At 33.3% G+C, this 22,399-nt stretch overlaps 1 protein-coding gene across 8 annotated transcripts; it reads left to right on the plus strand.

The window, feature by feature from the left end:
• The first annotated feature begins 4,125 nt into the window (after positions 1-4,125).
• Positions 4,126-17,011, plus strand: LOC112452728 (activating transcription factor 7-interacting protein 1-like). 8 transcript variants are annotated; one of them, XM_025013085.1, is made up of 16 exons: positions 6,999-10,272; positions 10,663-10,992; positions 11,328-11,444; positions 11,617-11,931; positions 12,433-12,561; positions 13,307-13,632; positions 13,777-14,037; positions 14,127-14,444; positions 14,546-14,687; positions 14,851-15,032; positions 15,732-15,836; positions 15,936-15,990; positions 16,163-16,230; positions 16,316-16,415; positions 16,507-16,676; positions 16,781-17,011. In XM_025013085.1, exons 2-16 carry the CDS (start codon positions 10,728-10,730, stop codon positions 16,874-16,876), a joined length of 2,649 nt encoding a protein of 882 aa, XP_024868853.1. In that variant the 5' UTR covers positions 6,999-10,272; positions 10,663-10,727; the 3' UTR covers positions 16,877-17,011. The 8 variants fall into 8 exon arrangements, with proteins under 8 accessions (XP_024868849.1, XP_024868852.1, XP_024868847.1 ...); XM_025013086.1 differs by having other exon boundaries at positions 7,000-10,272; positions 11,617-11,667; XM_025013081.1 differs by lacking the exon at positions 6,999-10,272 and adding an exon at positions 4,126-4,257 and having other exon boundaries at positions 11,617-12,561.
• Positions 17,012-22,399: the final 5,388 nt, after the last annotated feature.

Below are 22,399 nucleotides of genomic sequence, written 5' to 3' on the forward strand. Positions count from 1 at the left end.
CTTTAAGCAGTAAGCAAATCAGCCAATCACAGTCAAGAACTTAAGGCACGGTCCTAAGCAGTAACGAATCCATACCGTTGATTTCCTTAAGGCGGAATTACGATGAACTTAACGTAACGGAACGCGACGGGACGCGAAGTAACGTGAAACCTAAACACATTGTTTTTTGGTACTTTACGTCACGTTACGTAAAGTCGATCGTAATCAGCCGCATATAAAAACAATGTGTTTAGGTTTCACGTTACTTCGCGTCTCGTCGCGTTCCGTTACGTTAAGTTTATCGTAATTCCGCCTTTACTGCTTAAGTTTTACTGCTTAAGTTTTTCTAGGTGCCACGGCCTTTAGGCTCAGTGCACATCGCTGAGCCTAATCCTGTTTCATTCTCTGCTTTCGGAATGCTCCGCGCGTTGTTCATTGATTGCGTTCAGCAGAAAAAGCAACTCAACGCGATCAGTAATAACTTTTTAAAATGGTTGGATCTTGCCTTTAATTCTTCCCTGGATCCAAGTGTAAAAACCAATTATCGTAATAAAAGGTCATTGAAAAAGAATCATTAAGCGCTCATTGACCTGTTTTTTCTGCTGAACACAGGCATTGAGTGCTTATCATTTAGCGACACAAGTCGATCCAAGGATCATTCTGTCTTTTTTCAACATCTAGTGAACAACAAGGATAGAGTGAGGCTGGAGTCCCATGGCATGTATTTTCCGCGTAACGCATAACCGCGTAACCAATTAGAAACGTTTCGCATTTTCGGTTATGCATATTCGCGCTTCTGATTGGTTACGCGGTTACGCGTTACGCGGAAAATACATGCCATGGGACTCCAGCCTGACGCTTGTGTCGATTTGTGTCAACTGGAAAACACCTATTATTCGATGAGACTGAAATTAGCTTGACTTGCTGGAAAATTTTTTCGAAGTCCGCGTGGATTTAAACAAAGTTTAAGCGTAGACGGAACTAATATTGATTAACTTATACTTAAATTTTAGATTTCGATTGAGAAACATACGTGTAAAAGGTGTATTTAATAGAGAGTAGAGAGAAAGTAAGTTTAAAATTCACGGTTTATTAGTTATATCAGTGCGCATGTGCAGATCAATATTGCCTTAAAATACTAGCATATAGTCAATACAAAAAGTTTGTGATAGCTCATTATCTGTGATTTTTATTACGGGAATATATTTTTCATCTAATAACTTAATTAAATTCATCGATCAGATCTCTTTTGATTTTCAATTATTGTCATACAAATAAACTTTATACAAACAAAATGTACGCGCGCGCGCGTGCACACACACACACACACACACGCACACATTATTTTACAAATTATTTATTATAATAATTTTATTTGTAAAAATAAATATTAATAAGAGCATTCCATTTAATTAATTAAAGAAATTACTCCTTAAAGATTTTATTAAAAATTAAAATAATGTCTAACTTTTGGACTGTAAGGTATTTCTTAAATATGTTGCTTTCAGGGGTTATTTATCCATGAAGATTTAATTCTTCATTTTTTGCAGGTTGTTAGCCTATCTAGTGCCCAATCCCCAACCTGGAGGATCAGTTCTCATAGAGGGGTGCTCGTGACAAAAGATAAACTCTCGGCGGGTGCCATTAATTCTTCTGAGAGGTAGCGATCAAATAAGAACCAATGATTTTTGGTCGAATTTGAACTCGGATCTTCGGCTGATTAGAGCAGCGCACTTCTTTCTGCGCCATGATCGTCACCATTGACCGAAATGTTTTATATTATTATGAAGTCATAAGGAAAATGGAGAAGGTGAGGTTTGTAATATGGAATGGTCACTTCACTTACATGCCAAAATTATGTCTCCAAAATGTCATTCCGTTTGACCGTATAGCTTAAAATCCTAGATCTGCTGCAATAGTGACTAACTTATACATATATAGGTATAAAATAATTATTATATATTATATATTGATCGGAATCATTAGAGAATATATATTTGTTATAATTTCTTAGATGTATGACACGTAAAACTGGATTCATTAAAAATAAATTAACAGATTCAATATCAAAAGAAAAAGATGCATAGAAATAGTTATTGGCGAGTGCGATCGCCCGCACGCGTGTCCAATTCTCAACCCGCACGTGTTACACACCCTGTTTTATATTACAAAGTGCGTGGAAATTGGCCCATTATTGCGCGCGCGTCATCTGTGCGACGGATGGCCAATTCCACACACGAGTCGAAACAGTGCGGTAATGTTACATTACCGCACTGTTTTGACTCGTGTATGGAATTGGCTATTTGTCGCATAGATAGCGCGCGCGTAATGGGACACTTTCCACGCACGTGTGATATAAAAGATTATTTAAACACAAATCATAATCTAAGTAAATATATATATAAAAAACAACTTTATTTAAACATATAATTCATGTGTGAAACGATAATAATGTCAACGACGTATATAGAATTTTCATAACATCTATTTTTACAGAAAATTTTTAATTTCGATTTTGCATATTATTTAACTATCCAAGGAAGATAAAAAATAGGTATTTTATAAGCAAGTAATACAATCATGATATAAATAACTCTGTAAATAGAAAAATAAAAAATTGCACTATTTAAAAAAATTATAAACATTTAAAAAATTATTTAAAAAATATATTTTTTTTAACTAAATGGTAAAATTTCAAAAACATTGCATACGTCAAAAAAAAATTATGTTGTAAGTATCGCCACTTGCAATTGCAATAGTTTGACACATTTGTTTATTCCGTGAGTTATTCAATATTAATCAAGGATTTAGAAAGAGAGGTAGAATTCTTTATTACGTGTTTCTTTTCTTTCTTTTTTGTAAAGAAATATACAAGACAGCAATTGGTTCATTTGTACCATATATGTAAATAAATATAATTGTCTTGTCATCTCCATTATATATAAATTTATATCCTTGATTAATATTGAATAACTCACGGAATAAACAAATGTTTCAAACTATTGCGATTGCAAGTGGCGATACTTACAACATAATTTTTTTTTATTTGACTGATTTTATATACACATAATTAATAATAATAATAAATAGTAATAAATAATAATAAATAATTTAGAATTTATAATAATTATTTATAATAATATTTAAATAATAATAATAAATAATTAATTCCTTTTTCATCAATTTTTTATCAATTCCAAAATAATTCATCATAATAATATATAATAAAGAAATAAATGTTAATTGTTATTAAATTTTGTATGTCACTTTATTTATTGTTTTAGTTATAATTGTTCAGTAAAAATATTGTAACAACTATAAATTAGAAACTGTATAAAATAATATAATTATACACAATTTTATAATCTCATCAAAAATTAAATAGAATATTTTACATGTATAGTAGATAGAAGGACAAAAGTTATAACACAAAGTAGCAACAAATATTATAATACGAATAAACACAAACAAGATGGTTTCGGACAAGGACTTTCAAGGTGATTTACGTAAGTGATAAAGAATTGAAATATGACACCGTTGTTTGATAACATGGTAACAACGTGATCTTAAGCATCTCTACATTGATACCAATTGTCGTTTTGTAAATATTGTACGTACAATATCGTATAATATACACTTAGTGCCAACAACAGCGTCATCGTGATAGAATTTGATGCATTTGCATATTACTTACCGGATATTCGCGATAACGGTCGCTCATATTTCGTGCGTGTGTAATTGTAGCAACGAAAAGGGATATTCGCGCAAAGCTCCTCGACAAAAAAAAAAGAAAAGAGGCAGTCCCTGTAGTTAGGCTAAAATTGTTGTTCGGAGAAGATTTAGGTAACGCTGCGCATGCGCAGATAAGGTTGTGTGTCAACACACGACGACGTGTAGGTCGATAACTTTTTGGATATGCGTTTATTCGCATTACAATACCTTCGTATCTTAATATTTTATTTTTCGATCAATCTGCCTTACTTGGACGCGTCGTACGTCCTTAATCAACCGCAACTTTGTTGTATTTCCCGTATTAATGTAACATTGTAACACAACGTTAGCCGGAGGCGCCGGAGGTAACGGTAGAGGGAGACCCGGCAACGTTGCCAGAGTCGCTTGTTTAGCTTTTTGCGGTGTTGCAGCTGCTCGACAATCTGGCATGCCTGAGTAGAGAAGTGCAGTTCAGTGTTTCTGGCATATTTGCCTTAAATATAACCTATTTCCACGTGGTGAAAAGTTAACAATACTGCTTGAAACCTTCCCACACAATAATATAACGTAAGTTTATCGATTATTATTTTAATATGATATCTTGATATAGGCTTAGTGTTAAATCCGTTGGATTTGTGACGAACAAAATTGTTATTGGGACTCGAAACGTTGCGCGGATTGTCATTTTATCGCAATTTTCTCTATTCAAATTTTGAACTCGTGTACGTCTCAGTCCCGTTTTAGATTTTTAAGATGTTTGAGAGATTGTGCGTATTTTAAAGCGTAAAACGAAATAATTTTTTTTACTTGTATTTTTATCTATAAATTTTCTCGAAATAAATACCAGTAATTAACCATGGATCGAATGAGGCAAATTGCCAGAATTGGGCCTCAAGGCCCAAATCTACACGGAGTCGTTTATGTTTGTGATATAGAGACGCTTTGACGTAGCAAAGACACCATTTTATGTAGCTTTGTGTACGCCATTTTGTTGTTGTTTCTTTTAGGATACACACTAGATGATTTCATCAATTTTGAGGCTAACCAAACTTTTTATTGCGCGAGAAGTACGATTTATTTGTTACATCGTACTGTAATATATTATAAATCAATGATATACAGATACATAATATTTTCACGAAATTCGACAAATGTTCAATTTTCTGAAATCTAAGTTATTAGGTAGATATAAATGATATATTGTTATGTTTCAATCGTCTTCATTGACCTATTGTTTACGAATTATATTTGTAGCGCGCGCGTCCATCAATAACACAATACCGAAACCAGAATATCACAAGAATCGATTTAAATCACATGGTAATGTTAAAGCTTCAAAATATTTTTTTCATTTAGTTTGATCTATTTTTTGTAGAAATTTTCTGATATATATACATATAATTTTATTTGTTATTGTAATCGTAATATCTTGTAGGTTACGAACGCGCAATATTTCGCATTATCTCATATTTATATTCATTGTTATGTATATTCAAGTAGGAGATGCTTTGTATCTTTGAGACTGTTTAGAATGAATTTATGATGTTCTACAAGGTTTTTTATAGATATCAGTAACAAGAAAAATGTTCTGGTATATCTATATTATCTAACCTTCTCGTGTTAAATTAGAAAATGTATTTGGTTATAATCAAATATTGTGGGATTTTATCTCTGAAAGAAGATTTTGCAATTACAATATAAGAAATTGAAAGATAATTTCACGTTTTGCAACATTGTTACGTAATGACATATAGCATCATTTTGTCATCAAGATAAAAGCAACGACAGATGGCACTACTTGTTCAGTAACGACCTTTCATCGAAACTTCTAGAGAATACTGCGCACATAAACATATTTTAAAAATACAATTAATTATTGATTCTATCATTATGAATATCTATTTTTAACATTTTTTATATTATGGCATTTTAACATTTCTTTAATTCTTAGTAAATTGAATAATTTCAATTTTTTATTATACCCATTAATTTTCTATATAGTTTAGATTCCTCAAACGTGAGTTATTATATACTTTCCTAAACTTTATAAATAAATAAATATATATACAGGGTGATCCATTTTAAATGTCCATCTCAAATATTTCTTGAACAATACATTAAAAAAAAAAAATGTTTTAGATAAAAGTTGAAGGGTTCAAAGAGGGCCAATGGACAATCTTTTTAGATTTTGGGTTCAAGGCCCGTGTTGAACCCTCCAACTTTTATCTGAAACATTTTTTTTTAAATGTATTGTTCAAGAGATATTTGAGGTAGGCATTTAAAATGGGTCACCTGGGTGACAAAAGTACATACAGTAACAGTTATATACAGGCTTGTACATAACTTTTTTTATTACTTTTATAGAATTGTTAGAATAAATTATAAATTTTTTGCATGTGCGGTTATTTATATATTTTAATATATTATAATAAAGCAATAAGTTTATCATTGTCGTTAATGTAACAGCCAGCAATATTTTTATTGTACTTCAAAATCCAATGTACAATATTTTTTAGGTTTTTTGCATTGTGTCCATAAATTCACAAAACGTTATAGTAAAATGTTCATACGAAATTATACGGAAAGAGAGCTTTTCCTATTATCTATACTGATTTTGAAATTGCGAGGAATTCAGCATTTAGCCAATCATGAGTTGAGGTTATGTTGAGTATGCTGTGAATCGCGTGTGCCTGTGCGTTATGTGATTGTCCATCTCGCGCGATTATTGGATGCTGGAGATAGACAAAAAACATTATTCACACTACGCCTGATCGTAACCTTGGGAAAATGTCAAACCCATAATTTGAAAACTGTTTGAAATGAAAAAAAATTGTATTTTTTAGCATGAATGTTTCCATTACAGTAATAGCAAATTTTTGGACATTATATTTTTCGAAACTACAATTGCAGAAAAATTTTACTCACTGAGAAAAGAATTTTAACTCTTAACGTGCATACGTGGGTCTACGGCGTTCGAGCCAAAGTGATATCTGCTCGTAACTGTAAAACTTATAAGCCTGTTAAAAGATATTAAATAAACGATGTTTATCAAATTAACTATAAAATCGTCAACTACAATGTAGACAGACGTTTCATGAATTTTTTTTAGATTTTTTAAAATATTTTAAGTTAGGGAAAAATAGCGTTGAACGTGGCAGACTCACATATCCACTTAGAATAAGGTACCGAAAAAACGTATGCACTTTAAGGGTTAAGTCAGTGTCTGATAGCGTTAAACTGGACATTCGAAGTGCGGAGAGAGAAGCGTATCAGGTAGAAAGAGGTATTCAGAAGTAGAAACTTTAAGGATGTATCAAAAAAATTACTTTTTAAAATAAGATGTGTCAAAGAATTTTCTGAAATAAAATGCTTCAAGGATATATGGAAAAAAGAACCCAGATAATACGCATGTTTCAAATCGGGAGATATGACGTCTTAGAGACGTCTTAATTATATAATGACGATGTCTTTAAAGCCCGATCTACATCTATTGTAATGCTTTAATCATAATAGCGATCGAGGTCGTAAGCAAAGGAAAGCTGTTGTAAACAGTATATCTATGCGAATATATCTATAAACACACTTTTATTCGCGCGTCGAGAAGGTTGATAGGTTAGGTTTGTAGGTTATTGTTGTAACGCCAAACAAGCGTCGTAATCAAGAGTTCAAGTTGAATCAATTCATACGATGAGCTTACGATAGCTGCGATCGTCGTAAGGAGTTTACGATGAACATTACGATTAATGTAGATCGACCTTAATAGAGTAGCATAAGAAAGATATGACGTCTTAATGACGTCTTTAAGACGTTATATCTCTCGATTTGAGACATTATTAGGTCTGTTTGTTTTCGCTGCACGTCTGAACTAGTGTAATAAGTTAGAATAAAACAAATATATTTTCTTTCATTCTAAGTTTGCACTAGTTCAGAAGTGCAGCGAAAAAGAACATTATGTTCACTTGAAACTTTCTAAAATAAGACGAATTAGTTGTGTTCTTCTGCAAATTTTTTCTTTCTTTTGCTCTATTGTAAATTACAAATAGACAATTGTACTAAAAATATAATTCCTGCTTCCTCTCTCGCTTGTCGGAAATATAGATTGCATAATATCCGACCTGGAATATGGAAAAAGAGGAGGGGGAAAGATGTCAATTTGTTCCAGATATCGCCAAGGTTATGTCTGGCTAATGAGAAACCTATGAATATGTTGACACATATAACTTGAATTAGAATTGTGTTATTAAAGAAAAAGAAATTTCGATAGTGTGTCAGCACTGACGTCTACTGGATGATATATGTACAATCGTAAACATAATTAAGCAATGAGGGAGAATTAATTTTTCAAGATCAAAAGTGCAGAAATCTATATTACAGTCAAGTATCGAACTTAAGATCGAGGCAAAGTGACGAAAATCGATCGTCCTACAATACGACGAGGAGCTGTACCGTTTCCCCCACCATGAACTGTGCTATTGGTGCGGCGAGTAAAAGGGAAGGGCTCTATTCATCAACCGCTCAATAAAACGAATCCGTGACGAACATTCCATGTGTGTAAATTATTAAATGATCTCACATGAACGCACAGGACGTCATTGAGAAATCGATTATAAATTTGGGCCCAATATAAGGATCTTGATGGAATAGTATAACAAAAACTATGCAAATATGCCAGCTGATGTGTAACAAGCTGATAAGATCGATAAGACCTACTTATTGTATATGCGTGTGTTACATTCGAATAAAAACATGAATCTACGAAAGTGAACGTATGAAAGGAAAAATTCGAGTGGAATACGAAACGGTCAGAAACAAATCATGTTTTTGGATTTGATGCCACGTCATTAGAAAGAAAATTTTTTTGGAATTGCTACGCGTCTTTCTAGCCCCTCCAGACGGACATAAATGGAGCAGCAAAATTTTTTCAAAAATTAATTGCCGGTATGTCGGCCCGTATGTGCCGGTTAAAAATAAGATTCCCTTATTGCGCAGCGAATCGGGACGTTACAAGCGCAGTTTCTGCTTTCTGCTCGCATTTTTCGGCGCTTCGTGCACGCTCGGCGATCTTCGGGAACGGAAACTCGGGGCCTAAGTGCAGTGTACTCCACGCTCGATGCGCAAACCCATCGATGACGCTGTGGACAGTTCGCGCGGTTTCTTTAACTCGCGTTTGAAGATATCGGGGGAGAACCGGGAGAGCGATGTGGAGAGCGGCGATAACGACATTCGCGACGTTCCGCAAGCGACGTTCCGTTCTCGACCGAAGTGCCATCGTGTCGTTCCATGACATCTCGTTTGTGCTGAACGAACATCCCCGATGAAACACACTCTCCGCTACCGAAACTCTTGTGTTCTCGCAATTTTCGCCTATGCCGATGCAAAACCAAGGCAAATTGCCCTATTTAAGGGGCATAATCTTTTCGAGGTGATGCACCTTAAAGTGATTTTACACAGATAAGCGCGCTTTCTCGCGTCCGTTCGAGGTTGTGCAACACGACTCGCGGATAGCCCTCGTCATTGAGGAAAAAAAAAGCCAGACTTATAACGAGATCACATCGAGAATCACGGATAAAGGCTCCTCCGACTGGAAAAGTACGCCGTTGTACAACTTTCAGCTGGAGCAAGCGGGAGATACTCGTTTTCGGCCCGCCATCTTTTATACCTGGATAAGGTCAGGGCCCTCGGCCCCCTTAGTCAGGGCCTGATCGCGTCGTTCGATCACAAGCGAACAATTTCCGCGACGATTCGTGCACACGTTCATCTTACGAGCGCGACGAGCATCCCGTTTCATCGGGACGCATCGGATTTTTGCGTCAATCGTCATATTTAGCAAAATAGTGACCTCGCGCACGACGGGCATCGATCCAGAATGAGGCGTGCGCGCGCGCGCGCGGTACAGTGTACAGTAGGCGTCAAAATGTTGGTGCTTTTTCGTTCGACGAGTAACGAGTAACCTCTATGCACTAATCGTTAAATTAAGAGCGGCAATTATGTCGACACATTAAACAGAAATAGATTCCTTCTGATCCCACGAGACGGATGCCCACAAAAGGCGAAAAAAGAGAATTAAACGTACTATATGTACGAAAAAGGGTAGGGAGGAAAGGGAGGAGGAAAGAATTTCTCGAACATAAGCCAATTATGACAAGTAGTTTTCTTTTTTTTTTTTTTTTGAAGTGTTTTTTTAAATTTAGAGCAAAAAACCCTCATTTTGCGGGTGCAAACCTTGTTGACAGTGGAACGGTGTGTCTCGGTATTCAACTGTTTTGTCCTGAAGATGGTAATTTCTTGAAACTCGAGAGATATTGTTATTCAAAACTGCATCAGAATTATTTGCTCTCTTTCCTCCTCTCTTTCCGTTCCATTTTTTTAAACGTATTAATTTATTACTATTATTTCGGTGTAGAAACGGATCTTGTAGAGAGGTTATCCACGAGACAAACAGTACCTAAACCACAATGACGCCCGCTCTACGACTGGACTACTTTTTTTATTGACGATACTTTCGCGAACGGAATTGATGATGCTGTCAAATATATATTGGCGCTGTCAATCGGGATACGAAATGAAATGTGCTTGTCTTATGTAATTTTTTTATTTTATGGGTGTTTTAAATTTTCGTGATATTTTCTGTAGCAGTCCCCAAAAATTGAATACATTTAATATAAATGGTTTACCATATTTAAGACAAATACAACGCACTATATATATATATTTTATGATTGTAAAAATCTTGTGGGAATAAAGATCTATAAATATTTCACTGAAATATCAGTTTTTTGCGTTAATTTACTAAATTACCTCTGAGTTAATATCTGTTAAAATATCTCTGACTATATATACATATATATATGTATATTTACAGTGATATAGTACACTTTTATTATAGTACAGATATATATTAAATTAGGATTATATATTAAATAGTGTATTATTATGTTGTGCATATGTCTTTCATGTAGTTTTCTATTATAGATTGAAAAAAGTATTTAATTGTCAAGATAAATGAACAGTGACATTTTACTGTTCTCAATTTTATAATGGAAAAGACGCAAGCTGGAACAGTGCATAATTCAGAATCTAGTTCCCCAGTCACATGTGACGATAGAACTGATAATGATGAACTGTCTAAAGAGAAAGAGGATGAATTATTATTCGGTGCAGAAGAAGACGGGGACGATGAAGATGCACTGTCCGATGATAGTTTGCGCTTGAGATTATCTGACGATGACGATGCTGAGCAAGAGAACGCTACAACAAAAGACACAAATACTGCGGAATTAAAATCGCAAAGTAGAATAGCTGGTATGTAATTATTATTTTTTATCTATGAGAAGTAAATTAACATATATTGCTTGATATATGTTATTGAATAATTTCTGAATGATACCCTGATATATATGTTTCTTTCCATTGTGTTGAATGGAACTGTCCATAAAATAACTTGCAAGAAGACATAAAATGTTAAATCTAGAAATACCCAAACATAAATGTCACAGAAGAGAGAAAGAAAGAGAGAGAGAGAGAGAAAGAAAGTAGTTATATTTTATAAAATTAAATAAAATGGAAGTCTTTTTATTCATGAATGTGTGCGTTTTTTTGCATCTATATTAATATTAGCATTTTTGTTTTGTTTGCAGAACAACCAATTTTAAATAAAATCGCAGAAAAAACACTATACTCCGACCTGCAGGAGACTGTAAAAGAAGTTTCCAAGTCTGATAGTGAAGAATCATCGCAGAACGAACATGATACAGGTAAGATCTTTGCGAATGACAAAATTGTTACTAATTACCAAATCAAGTTTTCGTCACATCAAGAATATTGATGCAAATTTTTGAACTGAACTTGTGTAATCACTTCTTATATTGCCCTTCACCCTTAAAACATTGGAAACGAAGGAGGGATCAATCATTTGATCTGTTGCAGCGCCCTTAGATGAATATACATCCGAAAACAAACAAGTACAAGATAATATACGTAAGTCGGAAAATACCAGTGCGACTGCTAATGAATTTAATGAAAAGTGTACATTCAAATCTAGCAAAGATTTAAAAATTACCGATGTAAGCAACGCGTGTCCAATTGCAGTATTGAAGGGACATACCGCAATAGAAAATGATAAATTGTCTATAAATAATCATACACACACAAGTAATGTTCGAAATGCAGAACTAACAACTCATAGTGAAGAAAATCTAAAAGAGGCATCCAGCGATAGTAACCAAATAATTTCGACAAATTGTGAGCAAAATAAATTAGACAGTGTAGACAGTAATATCCCTTCTGTAGATTCTGCTAATATTAAGATATGTAAGAGTGAAAAATTGGTTACAAATGTGATTGTTTCTAATAATAATGATGATAATTTAGAAGACAAAATAGTAGACAAACATATTAAAAATAACAGTCACTCTCTAAAAAGCTCACATGTCGAACTTAATAATGGTCCAGATTACGTGGATTTAGTCAACTCCGGTAATTCTAAGGATTCATTATCATATATAGATACTATTGCGCATCAAAATAAAAACAAACATTCAGAACTGATGGATGTAACAGAAAGCAAAAGTGTATCAAATATTTCAAAATTCACAGAAAAAGTGACGAATATTTCATTGATACAAGATCAAAATATTTCATCCAATGTTAAAGACAACACAGAAGTAACCGAAGACCGTAATGTTGATAAATTTGTAACCCAAACTATAGATAATAATTTATTATTAACAAACATTTTATTAGTACCTAGCGATGTGGATAATTCTAATAGCGAGAATGGAACGAAAAATGTTGACACGGTCATTCCGAGAAATAAACGAATTAAAAAAACAATCAATACGGTACAAGATCGTACTGAAGAAGATAAACAAGGTAGGAAATATTTAACATTAAAAGCGAAATACAGTATTTTATCAATATCTAATAGAAGATTTAAAAAAAAAATACTTAAAAAAATTAGATACAAGAATATTAATAGTTTTATATACTTTTATATACTCAGTGAACATGTCTCAAATCGGGACATAAGACGTTTTTAAGGCATCATGTGTCCCGATTTGAAACATGCGTCCCAGACAACACAATGTCTAAAATCGAGGACATATGACGTCATTAAGACGTCATATATCCCCGATTTTGGACATTGTGTTGTCTGATGGGTAGTCAAGTGCAATATATTATTTTCTGATTTCTAAGTAGATTTATGGATGATTGCATGCAACTTTTGCAAAAAATTTTCAAGGGCGATATATCGCATAAAGTATCCTGATATTTATATGTATCTATAATAATGTAGTAATAATAATATAAAATATGTGATAAGTAGAGAAAAAGGATAGAGATGATTGTTTTAAAATTATTTAATTCTGTCAGTATCATTTATAAGAAAGTATATACCCAGTGAACACAATGTCTCAAATTGGGATTAAGACGTCTTTAAGACGCATATGTCTCGATTTGATATGCGTTAGGGTACATTCTAAAATAAATAATTTCTCAGTACAGTCTGTGTGTTTTGTTGTTGTACGTAAAAATCTTTTATTATGATTTATTTATAATTTTTACTATATATTTTTTAATATACACATTAAGATATTTTTGCATTTTATTATTACAGAGGAGAGCGGGCGAAAAAGGCGGAAGACGGCTAAAAACGCAGAAGAGATAATCAGGAAAAAGTATCTTAATAGCGACAGTGATTCTACCGATACTACGGAAGAATTCGTAGTGATGAACCACAAACTGAATCCGGATATACGTCCTGCATCACCACCTTCATTAAAACGTAATTGTCCGGAAAACGAGGTTTTTAATGGTAATATTAAGAAAGCGAAAATGAGTACCAAGGGCTCGGAAGAAAAGAAAGATGTCACACAATTGTCCTTCATTGAAAAATTTTTCCGGCGGGACCTCAAAGAGAAATTACCAAAACTTACGCAGGAGGTAAACAAAAAGCATTTATATTGAAATAAGATATCTTTTAATTACTTGTTTTTAATTATATGTTTGTTGTATGAAAATGAATCTCAATTAATTACGAAAACTAAAACGATTGCTTATTATATATTACTGTTTAATATGCTTAAGGAATTGGAAGAGCTCCTGATTCAAAAGATTGCCGAAACAATCGCGATGCGCAGTGAAATTGGACAGCTCAGAGAACAAGCTCGCATATCAGAGAAATATCAAGAAACAACGCGTGTGAAGATGCAACAGTTGATGAAGCAAGTGAAGGATTTCGAAATGGTGCTGAATCGTAATGCGATAGACCGTCGTGCGAATCCTGACAAACCTGTCGCGCCTATAAAAATAAATAGATCTGTAGGCTTGCAAGTCAGCTTTATAACGGTATTTATTTATCGCAGAGATATATTTGAACTCATTTTCGCGGTATTCACTTAAAATTATGTTGGTCGATTAAATGCTCTACTCATTAGGAACACGGAATGCAGAATCTACGGCAAACCGCGAATCTCAAGCCTGCAGCAAACACAACGAACATCAGCACCACTTCTCCACCTACTGAGGCAAATAACAATGTAACAAGTCCAAGACGCGGTGGAATTAAAATAAGATCGCCCCGACCTGTAGTAACCGTCTCTACTCCTATAATCACGCAGAATCATCCGGCTCAAACGGCGTCTGTTATTTCCACTGTGACGCCCGCAGCTTTGGTTGTTGCTAAACCTTTAGAAGCATCACACACCCTAACGTTGTCCAACCAGCCTAGCGGTATTCAGCCAATCTTACCTGCTGTAAGTAACACAAGACTTAATCTAATACTATTTATAACCGATATAAATCAGAAAACTTATTTTATGACATCGCATTAATTTAATTTATGCAAATTTTGCAGCCGCAACAGCAAATTCAGTCGCAGCCACATCAGACTATTGTCCTAAATGGCAAAATACAAAATCAAGGAAATCGTCCGATAGCTCCGAAACCAAGAAATAACGATCTTATTGATCTTACGGACGAGGAAGAAAAGAATAAATGTATGTTAATCTATTTTTCATCTATTTTTGTATATGCGTATTTACATGTATACAGATGGCACATGCTTTAAGGCCATAATCTATCTTTATCACGACGCGTGATAATAAACATCTGTAATTATCACGTTTTCCTCATTATCTAACATGTTCTATATTGTAATAGCAAATGCGAAAGTTAAGACTACAGCATCTACAATTGAACAGCAATTGAATATAACATCGAAACCTGCGCAATCTTTCCAAAGGGTAATACAGACATTACCGGCAAACGTCGCAATTACGACGCAGCCGACTAGTATAAAAGTGATAACGACTAATCAACAGCCAGTATCAACTGCTCTCGTTGTAAGCATTTTTTTCTCATCTATTGTACATGTGTAATATTTATGTAATACCCCGAGAGGAAAAAATTTATAAAATTATATGACAAAATCTAGATAAAATTAGGAATGCCGCAATTATGAATGCTGAATATATACAACAATGCTATTAAAAATTTAGATTTTTTGACAAATATTTGCACAATTTATTTCTAAATAGTGTTTCAGTAAGACAGCAACGTTATAAGGAATGATCTTAGCGGAATATTGCAAAGTTAAATCTGAAGAAATTGCGAAAATAATTTCAAGATAATTGAGAAATATAGTTGAGTTTTATTATGTGTTACTCCTGTATTACGTAGCATATTCTGTATTTGCTGGGTCGCCGATAGATGACATCTTTTCTCGTAAAACATGATGAATGTAATTGTTGTATGTATATCGATATTTGCTGGAGTAATTTTTGCTTTTAAATGTTGAAATAATTGTGCAAAATTTAAACCTAAAATTGAATTTATTAACTTTTGTACAAATATCATTTAGAAATTTTATACGGGCAAGAACGCTACGTTATGAGGAATCATCTTAGCGCAATAATTGTGAAATTTCTCTCAATTAAATGATGCAATTATTGCACAATATTTGTGTAATTTTCCTATCGGGGTAGTATTTAAAAAGGAACAAAGGAGGTGTGTGATTATATATATTATATTAATTTTTTTAGAATAATGTGAATCCGCCTAGACTGCAGGCGTATGTGATGCAAAGTAGTGGCACAGGTTCGCCAAGACAAGTATTGATAGCATCAAATTCTAATCAGCAAGTACAGGTTAGTAGTAACAATTTCTCGCCAGAAAACTTCTTTCTGAGAATAAGAAAGTTATTGTAATGTTGTTTTATATAAACAAGAAATTCAAATATTTTCTAGATACGACCTGTGAGCACACCTAATAGGCCACCGTTTTCAACTGTTACTTATAAGGGTAATTAAATTATATGAAAGAAAAGAAATTGTATTAATACGCAATCTTTTTTTTTTGTACATTATTACAATACCACGATTTAGAAGAACTACAGTGAAAAATGGTTACAAAAAATATGATGCTCGTCGCAGTGTTTAACATTGTGTTATTTACTTCATTATTTTATCAACAGGAGTATCAACACTCGCGAATGGTACTGTGCGCCTACTAACCACGCCTACAGTTCTACAGATAAATAAGGTGAACATCCGATAGCAATTGATGCTAACTCGTACGACATTTGTTTATCGAACGCGATTATGATTTTAGTACTGTTTTATTTCAGCATCCGGCGCCACTGCCAGACATTCCAACTTACGCAACGACACCTGGCTGGAAGCTTCCACCGCCCGCACCATCGTTGAAGATTTCAAAAGTCTCGAATGGTAAACTATATGAATGTCTCTATTTTATACAAATAATTCAAATTCAACTTTCAAGCTACGAAATTCTCAATATAACTTTAATGTCGCATAGGCATAGTGTTATCCTGGAACATGAATCTAACGGATAAATATGCGGATATCGCCAGTTATCAATTGTACGCTTATCAGGAAGTCGCTGGTGTGAGTCCTAGCACTTCACTGTGGAAGAAAGTGGGGGATGTGCGCGCACTTCCGCTGCCTATGGCGTGTACCTTGACTCAGGTAAATTGAAAACATCAATGTTGTAAACTCGTCAAAGGGATAGAACGAGCCTCGTGCGTTGTTTGGAATTCGCAATACTAATGAGAGCAATATTCTTGTTACAGTTTTCCGAGGGTAACAATTATTACTTTGCGGTCAGAGCGGTTGATACACATTCTCGAAAAGGACAGTACAGTACACCTGGCAATATCTCCCTGTAAAGGAGCAACATCAAGTTTCGAGATCTCCGTTCTTTCTCTATTTCTGTTTTGTTACTCTTTACACTTGCGTTCAACGCGTACTTGTGATAAAAATAGTTTTTAGATAACGTCTCACAATAACACGGTACATTATAATGGATCTGACTTGACGATTGATTTTATAGCTAATGTCCCTCTTGAATTATTGAACTCAAATGCGATAACTTCAGTTGATATTATGCCCATAAATGCTTCCAATCGCACATATAATTTATTGTATATAATTTCTGATTTCGTAATATGTATCTTGTTTCTTTTTTATTCATTTCTTTTAACAGGTGAATTTTAATTCATTCTTTCGGGGCAAAATATTGATGTTACAACATAATTGTAATTTCTTGAAGACATTTTTATGATAAATTCATGAAGTTATTTGAATTTTTGCCTTCTGGTTTCTTGCCTTCTGGTTTATTGCTTATAAAACTGTCGCAGTGCATAAAGATACAGAATTCTAGTAAAAAAATTTCACACACTTGAAATATACGTAATGGTATTCGAAGACTGGTTTTGAAGGAAATATATTATTCGAGCCCATTTGAAGATTCTAAGACAACGACGTACTGCTTGACTGTTTGTGCTAAGTGTCACTGAACGCTAAACGAAAGATAGCGATAGACAGACATAACAATCGTAGCACAAAGTGGGAAATGTTTTGTACATTAGTTATTGCTTATAATCTTAAATCATTGGATGATTAAATATTCTATTAAAAATAATGTTAAGCGAAAGGTTATTAAAACCAAAAAGTTTAACAATCTGCATTACGTTATATAGGGTGCCCCATTTTAATGGAAACAGCTGTATATCTCTTAAACTTGACGTACAAAAAATGTTTCAGACAAAAGTCGTATAGTCTGGAAGGGGACAAATAATGGTAAAATAAAAAAAAAAAATCATCATGAAGGTTATCATCATCTTTTTAAATAGACAACACGCATCGAGACATATAACGTCTTAAAGACACCATTAAGACGTCTTAATAACGTCTTTAAGACGTCTTATGTCCGATTTGAGACGTTGTGTTCACTGGGAAGTACAGTGGATCAAAAAAGTATTTGCACATCTAGTGTTCTTACAATAACTTTATTCGAAGGAATAATACATAAGTACGAATTGTGTCCATAAGTAATTTATTACATACGTGCAATATATGTAATAAGTTACTTATGGACACAATATGATTTTTTTTACATAATATGACATTCTTCTAATTATTCTATATAGAAAAGTATTGAAGTAGAGTTATATAAAAATCAATAGTTTATGCGTTTATGATCCTCCAAATCATATATATAACTTTTGTCTGAAACATTTTTTTACTAATAAGTTTAGGAGATATATACATAGCTGCTTCCATTAAAATGGAATATCTTATACATATATATGTATCCTTATATATTATTATTTTTATGAGATTTTAATAATATCACACTCGTGCATTCCCTAACGTTTTTGAATTTATCTATAATAAAAGAAAATTACACGCAGCATCAGCTAATGAACAAAAAAGCACATTCCCCACTTTGTATGAAAATTATCTTATTCACTATCGTCGTTTTTCGTTCAGTGCTCAATTATGAAGGGTTAAGCGGCATATGCCACTTCTATTCCTCGGATTTTAGCTATTATTAGTGACGCAAGTTTGAAAAACTTCCGTAGTCCGTTTTTACTTCCTGAATGAATAGGCACTAAATTAAATTTAATTATTATTTAGCTTACCCTTGATATTTCCGACGACAGCATCTATTAGTCTGGTATTTTCCAACAATTAACTGCAACGTAATTGTTACTCCAGATAATATAATTTGCTCAATTTTTATACAGCTAAATTCGGATGTGTATTTACGCTAGTGTATGTACATCGTAGGAAAAAGTCTCTTTTAATGAGCGAGAAATACATTATCTGAATGGCTCGTGTGTAAATATTAATTTGTATATATATACATACATACATATATATATGTATATCACATGTCATTATGATATAGGGTGTTTCCTAAGTAAGTATACAAACTTGAAGGGGATATTCCTTAGCTTATTTTAGAAAGAAAAGATCCTATGAACATATGTCCTAAACTGCTTCGTTTTCAAAATAGTCAAAAATTTTTAGATGCGCACCTGGTGTATCTAAAAATGTTTCATCGATACTTATGATATGGATCGAATATGGTTCTTAATACCATATGTACTCACGCCAAATTTGAATAAAATATCTAAGTGTTTTCCAGATTTTCGAAATTTTCATATTCTTTCTCTCAAGTTTAACACCTTGTATTTTGAAAACGAAGCAGTTTAGCACACATGTTTATAAGACTTTTTCTTCTTAAAATAAGCTAAGGAATATCCCCTTCAAGTTTGTGTATTTATTTAAGAAACACTCTGTATAGAGCATAAGCGATATTTGCGATACTGATTAAACTTAAATTAATGAACTTTATTTACTCACCATAATGATAAAATAAGTAGTTAAATTAATTATCTCTTTTGTATTTATATGAACAAATAAACTTTTCAATTAATTAAAATTCTTTTTTACAACTTCTTACAGTTCTGACTTTTTACTCTTTGTTCTCGATATACTATGGGCACGTATTATAGAATTTTTCGGAATGGGTTTCGATTGGAATTATTTCGTTTTCTCTAGAAAACACATTCGAACTCTGATCCATTTCGAAAAGTTCCATAACAAGTGTCCTAATCTCATATACAGGGTGTTTCTTAAGTAAGAAACACCCTCTGTAATTGACCTTCTCGATCGGAGTCTAAAGTATATATATTTAAATTCTAATTTTTAATTTAAGAGCAATTCTGGCATTATTTTTCTTATGTTTTATTAAATAATAAATGTGCTGAGATCAATTTGAGAATTCGCATCGATTAATTGAGCGTTTTGAAGGAAAAACTTGATTGAGACAGTATGCATTTCAAGCAGCAAAGTGACGTCAGAAGACGACATAATGACGTCTATTTTTAGTCATTAGTCATTGGTCTAAGACGTCGGCGACTAATAATGGACGTTTATAAGACGTCATTTCTTAGATCATCTAAAGACGTCATTTTAAAGACGTCTTAAAGTCGTCCAAATAAGGTCTTTTTGTAACATAATTATTTTTATTTCTTAATATTGTATAATAAAGTAATAATAAAATAAAAACCACAAAATTAACTACAAATAATATGTTTGTTTCGCAAGTTTATGATTGAAGTGGTGAATTTATGGTATAAGTGGATGCGTAGTTGCGTGTGATTATAGTTTTATGATAACTATTTCATGCAGTGTTATAGCTATCAAGGAGATAGCATTAAGATTTTTTAACACTTTAAAGATGTACCTGTTATAGACAAGTACAGTTAATAAGGAAGCATCAGGGTCAGAGGATCGTCACTGTCCACTTTTTACTTGAATCAAAAGTGTTGAAAATTTTTATTGCACTAAATGTTCATCTGACAAGTAGGTTTTTTCATGTTTTTCCTACAAAGTATATTCTAATAAAGGATGATAGGTATAGTATAATGTAATGAGAATAAAGTAAAAGGTACTGGAGATGGCCATCGCATAAGATCAACTTTTACTTAATTGACAAAGTAGGTTAAGCTAAAATAGGCAGGAACTACAATGTATATAGTAAAATAATAGTTGTATTTATATGAGTTAATAAATTATCCTCTACTCATACTGTACTAGGATGGGGGTGATCGCCTTGAGAGAACGGCTATATGCACACGACGATATGTAATAAAGAAACAGTTAAAAAAGCGTTTTTTTCTTAGATAAAGAAAAAAAACGTTTTTAAATAAATGTTTATCAAGTAGACATTTTAACATTTTAATTTCATAAAAAACATTTCTAGAAACCGGTATATTATGTCGTATGTACATTGGTCCTATTTTTGCCGTCAATAAGACGTCAGAAAATGTCATGTGGATGTGACATATCGACGTCATTTTCGGGTCTCACGAGACCTATTTAGGACGTCTGATTGGTCATTTTGTGACCAAAATTTACCGTCATTATGACGTCATTTTGCTACTTGGGATGTATTTCACGAATGTCACTATTATAGTCATGCTATGAGTTAATTACGATTAGTATTATTGTCAACAAGAAGAAAGGGAGCTTCCTAGCGAAACATGACTTGATATATAATCTAGACTTGATATATAATTCGCGAAAATAAATGATTCTCTCTCTCTCTCTCTCTCTCCCTCTCCATTCTTCCTTCCTTTTTTTCTTATTGTATATGCTCCTTCGGTTTCGAAAGAGAGATTAATCAATAGTCTGTATCTCTCTAAATTATGCAACGTCTGCCTATCGATCTGTCATACAGCACAGACCATTTCAACAATATTGCAGCAATATTGCGGCTATTTTGTTGGATCGTTGCGACATCGCTAGAATTCTATATTTTGCGCGGCATATAAGATAGCGTACGTCAAATTTCTCTCGTCAGATCGCTTTTTTATTGCGCTTATATTACGAAATTCCCTCCAATTCGAATAAATTATATATAAATATAAAAAGGTAGATATATCTTATTAATTTCTGCAGTATGTTTTATTGGCACCTATATACGGAAAGTTGATCACGATCGAGAGCTTCCATTAAATCGTGAAACACAGTCGAGCTAATTAATAAATTTAACTGAGTCGATTTTTAATTATTTATATTAGAAAAGATTGTCGTATAGACAGTGTTGTCGAAGCAACCCCAGGTAACACAATATCAAAAATCGATAGGTATAAGATTTTGAGACGTTTTATAATGTGACATCTTGAAGACGTCTTAATGATGTTTTTAAGACGTCTTATGTCCCGATTTTGGAAATTATCTGGGAAGCGACGTATCGAATCTTGGCAACATTCCTATCCTGCATAAAATGTCGGATTGAAAAGAATTAATTTAAATTCTGCTTTCTGATGCGAAGAAAGGGATTGAAAAGTATTGGTTTGCAAGAATTCACTTAGCTTAAAATATTCCTCGCATTCAATCGCAATCGATAACCTTTAAACAAATGCGAATTTTCGCATTAAAAAGGATTCACTTCTTCTGCTAATTGTTTTTGGATTCAGAGGCATACAAAATTTTCACGTTCTATTCCCAGTATCGCACTGAAAAGTATTGCCCGTGATCCAATCCGAAATTGTTGCAAAGCAGACTTCATGACAAAATCTCGTGAATGCGAAACAATATTTTTGAATAAGACGTTTTATGCAGGGTATATACCTATCGCGCACAAAAAAAAACTAGCAATATCGCAATCGATTGAGAACGGTCATCGATCCGTTCGTGTGAGCTGTGAGCTGCTTCTTCTCGTTGCACTTAACTTGACAAAATCTTGAGGACACGCTAATTCATTAAAAACATTAGTGGCAGCGTAAATCCCAAATTAAAACTGTAAATAAAAATTTAATACAAAAGAATCAGGTCATAAGGAGTTTATAGCTGACAAACAGAAGGCGCACATTGCGAGCTTAAAGCCCGGG

This window comes from Temnothorax curvispinosus, unplaced genomic scaffold, assembly GCF_003070985.1.
Source record: "Temnothorax curvispinosus isolate PA1 unplaced genomic scaffold, ASM307098v1 QBEX01003650.1, whole genome shotgun sequence".
Taxonomy (NCBI): domain Eukaryota; kingdom Metazoa; phylum Arthropoda; class Insecta; order Hymenoptera; family Formicidae; genus Temnothorax; species Temnothorax curvispinosus.